The sequence below is a fragment of the Lactuca serriola genome, chromosome 8 (genome assembly GCF_051521515.1).
Source record: "Lactuca serriola cultivar US96UC23 chromosome 8, Lser_US96UC23_V15, whole genome shotgun sequence".
Lineage (NCBI taxonomy): Eukaryota > Viridiplantae > Streptophyta > Magnoliopsida > Asterales > Asteraceae > Lactuca > Lactuca serriola.
Genome location: NC_136415.1, coordinates 105,191,255 through 105,200,206, shown reverse-complemented (window position 1 = coordinate 105,200,206; position 8,952 = coordinate 105,191,255). Strand labels below are relative to the sequence as shown.

The following is an 8,952-nucleotide window of genomic DNA, read 5'->3' as shown; positions in this document are numbered from 1 at the left end:
ACTCGCCGAGTGCCACTAGCTCATAACCCATACAGAGGCTTTCCAAGCCATGCAGGGTATCAAATCCGTAGATCTACTCTTACACAAGCCATCCATCACGTAAAGTGGCAAACTTTACGTGAATCCAAGTAGATCTAAGCATTTTACACTCTAGGGTTTAGGTTTGGGACAAAAGGGCTTCATCAACCATTCTTAGGCAGCACCTTTACAACAAATAGGATCATTACCAGCTTGGATCTGAAGTTTCAACTTCATATCTAGCTTTTAAACTTGCAATTGAATTCACTCAAGCCATAATCCCCAAAATAGCAACTAAGAACAAATCAAGAAGAAGGAAACTCAAGGTAATAGATTGTTACCTCATAAATGATCCAAAGGAGGATTATGGAGGTTATACACGATTCTAGGGTTTCTGGACTTCAAGAGAGGGTAAAGAGGCTGGAGAGAGGGTATAATGTCCTTTAAATAGGGCTCATCCTCCGAAATTAGGGTTTTCTCCACACAGCACCAACTCGCCGAGTCCAGCTGCCGACTCGCCGAGTTGGCCACTTCACACGCGACCAGAATCACGACCCTACTCGCCGAGTCCACCCATGGACTCGCCGAGTTGCCCTTTCACATTTACACTTTGAACCCTGAACTTGCACTTCTGAACTCGGGATGTTACAAACCTGATTACCTGTTCCCGTTATCCTCACTTTACGTCCCTAAAGCATCTATTCTAAGGGACCTAGCCTAAGGATTTTTTCTTCGGGGCGACAACACTACTTAGGGGATTCCTCAGCAATATATATCAAATAAGGAATATATGGGAGGATGGAGTACATTTGGTGAACACTTAGTTCAAAAACACCTACAGGTTGCGAGTCTGCTGGCGTTCCACTGGACTACCTAGAATAGTCCGTGGTTGTCATCTATACTCCGCTAGATGACTAGATCATCGTAAACATCGAGACTTCTCATCATTTTATTTCATTACACACTCACTATTTCATCTACCCATGTTTTATCCAACATATTTGTAGATATAAAATACATATGCGGTCCAGATATGAAAACGAAGTTTAAATCTTTCATACATCATAGATCTCAAGTTTAAATTATTCATATATAAGGGTTAGATCTGAAAAGTTTAGATCCGAAGTGAGAAAGTCTAGATCTAAAGGAAAAAGTTCAGATCTAGAAGAAAAAGTTTAGATCTGAAGGAAAAACTTTAGATCTGAAGGAAAAACGTTAGATCTGAAGGAAAAAGTTTAGATCTGAAAAGAAAGAGGTTCAGATCTTTCATCCAACATAGATATCAAGTAAACAGATAATATACATACACATAACACGTAATTTATATAAAATACTTCATATCTATGTGTAAGATGAAAATGACTATACACTCACCTGATAAGGGGGTGATTCGGACAACACATCGCTTCTTAAAATAAATTTCTTTGATAAAATGGGGAGGTTTGCTTGAAAACCAGGCTCTGCACGGGCAGAGTTTCAAACCGAAAAACTCTTTTTCTTGGAGCTTTCGGGTGCTCCGGAACTCGCTACTAGCACTTAAGAAGTAGTAGGGAATGGAAGAGAGGTTTTGGTGGTAATGGGAGAGAAAAGGTATGAAATGTGTGAGTTTTAGGGGTGATTTATGCCTCTATTTATAGGTTGTCTAGGACGATTCACATCGTGAAAAAGGGTGCTCACGTCGTGAGCCTTGCGTAGGCTCCAAGGCGAAGTCTGGTGCTGACACGTGGCCCCGAAAGCAGGTAAAACATCAAATCTTTAAAAATTCATAACTTTCTCATACGAACTCCGTTTTTGATGTTCTTTATATCCATGCGTAGGTAAAGACAAGATCTACAACTTTCCTTTTGAATTCGTCGGCTAATTCTCGATCAATTTTAAATTTAACAGTATGAAAAGATTATACTGTTAAATGACTGCGTAAAATTTATAACTTCCACATACAGACTTTGTTTCCGTCTGTCTTTTTTATTGTTGAGCTCCTATTGATGAGATCTTCAATTCTCATTTAGGTTGCATTGGCCAAAAACCGATCGATCTAAAATTCGAATTTCGGGTTGTGCATTGCTATGTCAAATCTTAGAAAAATCATAACTTCCTCATACAAAGTCAGATTTGGGCGTTCTTTTTATGCACACTCTCGGTTTAATGTATACTACAACTTTCATTTGAATTACTAAGGCTAAAAAGTATTCTATTGTAAATTCACTATTTACGTCACGCAGTGTCGTGCCGGTTTTGTTGCGAAACTTCGACGGGTCATAACTTCTTCGTTATAACTCAGATTTCGGCATTCTTTATATCTCCGGAATCCTTGTCACGACACTACAAATTTCTTCATAGATATTGGGTTCATCTAATATTTTGTTTTTGTCGCTTATTTTTATTATATCTTTACAAACAATCATATAATCACATAATTCACATAATATTCAAGTAATTCATCTTTATTACTTTAAACTAGGTTACAACGATTGACCTAGACTATTACATCATCGCATCAATGCTTAGCCTTGAAATACGGGCGTTACAGACGCCAACTTGATTGTACACACCAGTTAGAGATAATGATTTTGAGGATTTTGGGATTTTATCAAACATTTTTGACTTGTGTTTTGACAACTTATACACTTTGTGGTTTTTGGGAAATGTGATATTGAGTTTATGTGATTTTAAAAATGAAAATTTTATTTAAAAATTTACAGTGTTACACCTGTTCACTTTCTTTTGCATCTCAACTCTGATTTTAACTGTAATTGAACATTTTTGACGCATATTAAGTATCATATATCTTAAAATATAAGATTTTTACTCAAATATATTAAGAAAAATGATATAATATATATAGTTAAATAATGTCATATCACTTGTAGTAGATCATGTAAAAGATCAATAAGGAACCAATGATGAAGCTGTGAGATTAGATATTGACGACCATGAATAGATTTCCGGTGAAGAGCTTAATAACGACCATGAGAAATCCAATTAGGCTCAATTAGAAATACCAAATGAAGAGAACACCGAGTTTAATAATAATCCAATTCTGACATTGATGGAGCTTGAAGTTGCAGATCCTACTCACAATATGAAGCTGAAACATATGGTTAAACAGAGTCCCGACAAGATTAATAACAACCAAGTTTAGATGACAATTGAGATTGGGCAACCCGTATAACGTCATCCAAGAGGCACAATCAGAGAGTTGAAGCCATGGGGTTCGATGTATGTGAGCTTGACGACGACATCTAAGCTCATGATATCACTCTTAAGGTACATGTGGAATCGGAAGGGATACATAGCATAATATAACTCATCGACGATCAAGCTGAGATGGTAGAGGAGATAAAGTTGTCTGTTGAGGAAGAGAAATCCATTAAGAGATAAACACTAATTTTAAGAAATGTTGATTCTATGGAAAACCTAACCACCACAATGGCTTCAGGCACGGTGGAGAGATGGAAATTAGGTGAAAGACGATGAGACACGAAAGAAGCGTCGATGGTGGATGATGTTGATGAAAGCTCTAAGGAGGTGATAATGGAGGTAAAGTAGGTGATGAAAGTTAGGAATGAACAAGTTAGTGTGATAAAGAATGCATGATTGACGTGTTACTGGTGTTACTGGTTGGTAACCTACACACTCAATTACAAGATGAAATAACAAGGAATCGAAAAACTTTGCGTTTTTTTGGCAATAAAAATAATTTTTGGTTTAAAACGAAAAAAATATAAATATAGTTTTTTTTTTTTTTTTTTTTTTGAAAAACCCCGTTCAAAACCACAATGATTATTCATGTAATTTACTTTAAATATTACAAGATAATCCAAAGGCTATATTTTCCAACATCACAAAGACCCTAAATATATAACTTTAAAAAACACAAAACTCGGGACTCTTTCAACGTTGACATCCCCTAAGAAATTTTCTTTCAAATTGCGAAACTTATAAATTGAATGCATGAAGCAATATTAAATCACATAATTGGAAAGGAATAAGCGTTGAATCTTGAATATTGACAAGTCATGTATCTGACTTAGCAACCCATAATAGAATGCAATTGGTCAAAATTCCGAAGGGTGATTAATCTTTTTTACTTGTTAATTATTTATCTCAAGTTGTAGAGAACAAACATGACCCAAACCCATTGTCCCAAAAATCGCCGGCTGAAATATTATTGTGCTTGGACTCTCTATTAAAACACGCAGCAGCAATCATACAGATACATTTTATATCGACAGAGAGAGAAGAGGGACGAATCGACTTACCCCCCATTCCACAAGTTGATCCAATTATATATATACGCACACCCATCTTGCGAAATTACAGATATCCCTCTTCCTTCGACTTGTTTTCAGATCTTAGAGCCCATTGAGCGATCTTTTCTCATTGAAGATTACTTTGAAAGAAACAGTCGATTCAGATAAAATATCGCGTGAATCAGGTATCTTTTAGTTTAACGTGATTTTTGAATAATCCCCAATTTCTTGGGAGTTTTAATTCCGATTTATTTTAGTTAGATTTCATCTTGAAACGTTTGAATAGTCATTGGTCAATGAGGTTTCAAATTCGAATAAAGATTTGATCTTTTTTTCTGGGTTATCGCTCAATGTTTCAACCCAGGTGTTACGTTGGATTATATATATACATATATGTGTGTGTGCAAACAAACACATGTATATTGCGTGTGGGAATTAGGGATTCGAAGACATGAATGTTTCGTGTTTATGTACGCATGTCTGTGTTGGGAGTTGGATTTGGTCTCGTTGACTTAGAAAGGGTGGGTCTGACTTCCATCTTTTATAGTTTGTACCTTCTATAAGCTTTGCTTTTTTAGGTTGCGAAGGCATCTACCCCTTTGATCCACTTCATCTTCTTTTGTATCCATTTATCTTTAATCCTCCAATTGTCGTTTTATAGATTCCTGTTGCTTCAAGTATCTTCTTGAACCTTATGCTTCAAAGGGATGATATGTTAAAAGTGTGTATATCCAAATACCCAATTGAGCTAACACAAATTTAACAATACAATACTCTAAAACAGTCTGAATTTGTTTGTTCAATCTGATTCGTGCTTTCCAAGATCAATGATCAATAATTTAGAAGCAATTTTTAAAGATCCATTCTAAAGATTTAGTATATGAGTATTGTAAGTAGTATATGTCATTGTCTATACTTTGCTTTATTGCTAGTATCTGCTTTCCTCTATTGGGATCTTTGTATTGTTGTTGTTCGAATCTCAAATTTGTTGTGATGTAGTTTTCAAGATCGACAGATCTGACAATGCTAATTTTCTTGTTTTCAGGTTGATATGTGAATCTTGATCTTGAAGTGATTTGGTGGGCTTTTTTCTTTAGAATCTTTGAGCTTATTGACCATTGTCAAAAAGGGTCAAATAATCTTGTGGACATAATCGTGTGATGCATAGAATCTAAATGAAGTTAGCAAAGGCGTGGCGTTTAGGCATGAAAGACATGCAGATCTTGCCTCCGCCACGTCATCGTGGTCACCAATTAAAAAAGCCAACATGGATACTTGTATTGATTTCATTGGTTTGCATGTTTTTAGTTGTTGCTTATATTTATCCACCTCAAACTTCTAGTGCCTGTTATATCTTCTCTTCTTCTGGTTGTGAGACGTTTTCTAGTTGGCTTCCTCCTCCTATAAGAGAATTTAGTGATGATGAGATAGCTTCTCGTGTGGTAATTAGTAGCATTTTGAATGCCCCTCCAATTCATTCCAAAAATCCCAAGATTGCTTTTATGTTCTTGAGCCCTGGATCATTGCCTTTTGAGAAGTTGTGGGACAGGTTTTTTCAGGTATGTAATGTAATACATTTAAAATTCTTTTCCCGTTTTGAATTCTAAGATCATATTTGCTAGGAATGGAATTGGGGAAAGGAATGGAATTGGGTAAGGAATGGAATGTAATAACTCGTTCAATTCCATCCGTCAAAACTAACACTAAGGTGTTGTTTGTTTTCCCCATGTGTGATGTCATTTTCTCAAATATTTTTTAAACATTAGTTATAACATATAACATTTGGTCATCATATGCATATATGTCATCTAGTGACACCTTTTTTTTTTAAATGTATGTAGGGTCATGAAGGTAGATTTTCAATCCATGTTCACGCATCCAAAGAAAAACCAGTTCACACCAGTCGTTATTTCATCAATAAAGAAATTCGCAGTGGCTCGGTTTGTTTTTTTATTTTTTACTTTTATTTTTATTTATACTTTTTATTTGATAGTGATTGAAACATGAACTTAATTATCATATTAATGTCTTGGACAGGTAGATTGGGGGAAAATTTCAATGGTTGATGCAGAAAAACGACTTTTAGCAAATGCATTGAAGGATCCTGATAATCAACACTTTGTTTTACTTTCTGATAGGTCACAAGTCACAACACAATCTCTCCCTCATTTTTCTTGGTTTTTGATTTTTGTTATTGATATTTTCTTTTTCTTTTTGTTATATTTCAGTTGTGTACCACTGCGTGATTTTGACTATGTGTACAATTATCTCATGTACACAAATATCAGCTTCATTGACAGGTATCCACAACACTTTTAAATTTACATTAGAAATTATAGTAAACTCATTCTTTAAAAAAACATTAATTCTTAATAACATTATTTTATATTCTTTCCAGCTTTGAGGACCCTGGCCCACATGGAAGTGGAAGGTACTCTGAACATATGTTACCTGAAGTTGAGAAGAAATTCTTTAGAAAGGGTGCTCAGGTATTTTATAAATCTTTAAATGTGTTTCTAGATCTATAAGGCTCCATGTGTCATGCATTACAAGACTAAAAAAACATTGTGCTATAATATATTTCAAATTGATAAAATCATTAAAAAACGGGTAGGAAGATTAATTTTCTTTTTATAATTTTTTTTAATGTTAAATTTTGTGCAGTGGTTTACAATGAAGAGACAACATGCAGTTATAATCATGGCTGATTATCTTTATTATGCAAAGTTCAGAGATTATTGCAGGGTGGGTGTATTTTTAATTTTTTATACTTAGGTTTGAAAATTTTTCAAGATTATTATTTATTTAATCTGCTTCATTTATGTTTTTCTTTTACATTACAGCCTGGCATGGATGGACAACGGAATTGCTATTCTGATGAACACTACTTGCCAACCTTTTTCCATGTGAGAACATTTACAAATTCCATTTTTACCCCTCGTTGACCTTCTGTTCATGGGTTTTATAAAATTTATGATTTTTTTTTAATGTTCAGATGCATGATCCAAATGGAATTTCAAATTGGTCAGTGACACATGTTGATTGGTCAGAAGGAAAATGGCATCCAAAATCTTATGGGGAGAAGGATGTTTCTGAACAGCTCCTAAAAAATCTTACGGTATGTTCCACAAATTACAATTTTGATGGAATTGGAATTCGTGATTCCATTCTATGTATTGCTTGTTTGGTTCCCAAATGGATGGAATTCAGTATTTCAGTTCTGTTTGAATCCTTCAAAAAATTTCTACTGAGTTTCACCATTCTTAGATAAAGGGTAATGAAATAACAAAATGTTTTAAATAATGGTAAAATGGAAATTACAGAAAAGCCATTATATTTTGTGTAATTTTGCTGCTTAACCACTTGTACTTTTTTTTTTTCAATCAAACCATATAAGTCTAAAACTTTTTCCAGATTAGACATTTATAAGAGGTCAAAATGGTTAATTTGGAAAATTACTGATATGATGTAACAAAGTGAAATTTGATATGACGAGTAGTTTGGAAAAATGTCTGAAACTTTTATGGGTTTTGATTGGAAAAAAAATAAAGTATTAGTGGTTAAACTGTAAAACTATCTAAAACATAATGTTTTTTTTTTGTTATTTAAAATTTCTCCCTAAACAAAAGTTATTATTGAATTCCTTTCTTTCTTCTGTCAATCAAACACATGACAAATTATGCTTCATTTGGATTCCATTCCTTCATAAAATACCAACCAATTTTTTTGGATAAAACTTATATTATTATTTTTGCAGTCCATCACTGAAAGTGTTCATGTTACAAGCGAAGAAAGGGTACGTACCTTTGAAATTACTTTTTTACCCCTCATAGTCATATGGTGATTCTTTAATCATAGAACCTAATCACATACATCCCTTTAATTGATGCATATGCAGAAGGAAACCATGATCATGCCATGCCTATGGAACGGGATGAATCGGCCATGTTACTTATTTGCAAGAAAATTCTCAGCAGAGACTCTAGAAACCATGATAGATCTTTTCTCAAACTACACATCATCATCATTATCATCATCATCATCATCATCATCAAAAACAGGAGAGAGAGATTCTTGATTCTTGATTCTTGATTCTCGTTCTGATTCTTTGGTTTGGTTTGGATTTGTCCAACCACTTTTCACATTGTTGTAAAGCTTATTATCTACACAAAGATTCGTAAGGACCCATCAAATGAGAATATTCACTCTAAACTTGGATTCTTTCTGGGTTGAAGGGAGGGTATATTTGGGAAACATTTGAGATTTTTGAGTTAATAGTCAACCAACACATTTCAGTAAAAATTGTGAAGAAGAAAGGTATGGGAGAAAAAAGATGTTTCATGTTATTAATCCTTTTCCTTTGGGAAATTTTAGTTTTTACCCTTCATTTTGGGTGATATTTTGTATCATTTTGCGTATTTCAGTGATAGTTTTTGAATTTAGAGCAATATTATTGTACTGATTTTTGGTTGTTTCGCTTTCCTCCTTTACATGACAGATGACGTGGATGATTAAAAAACATATATTAAAAATAATAATGTATTTAATGAAATTGATTTCTCTCTTCTTGCTCACTGTCACGTCACTTGTGCTTTCACAACTAAATACTATTATAAATGAAAATCGATATTGATTTAAATGTAAAAAATTCTAAGAAAAATGAAGTACTTTTCCAATCTCG

General features: G+C 34.0%; 1 protein-coding gene across 2 annotated transcripts; it reads left to right on the top strand.

The window, feature by feature from the left end:
* The first annotated feature begins 4,139 nt into the window (after window positions 1-4,139).
* LOC145066153 (glycosyltransferase BC10-like) lies at window positions 4,140-8,719 on the top strand. 2 transcript variants are annotated; one of them, XM_079013351.1, is made up of 12 exons: window positions 4,140-4,456; window positions 4,636-4,792; window positions 5,317-5,830; window positions 6,113-6,211; window positions 6,309-6,409; window positions 6,500-6,571; window positions 6,670-6,760; window positions 6,936-7,016; window positions 7,115-7,177; window positions 7,267-7,389; window positions 8,029-8,067; window positions 8,170-8,719. In XM_079013351.1, exons 3-12 carry the CDS (start codon window positions 5,447-5,449, stop codon window positions 8,347-8,349), a joined length of 1,233 nt encoding a protein of 410 aa, XP_078869477.1. In that variant the 5' UTR covers window positions 4,140-4,456; window positions 4,636-4,792; window positions 5,317-5,446; the 3' UTR covers window positions 8,350-8,719. The 2 variants fall into 2 exon arrangements, with proteins under 2 accessions (XP_078869477.1, XP_078869476.1); XM_079013350.1 differs by lacking the exon at window positions 4,636-4,792.
* The last annotated feature ends 233 nt before the right edge of the window (window positions 8,720-8,952 follow it).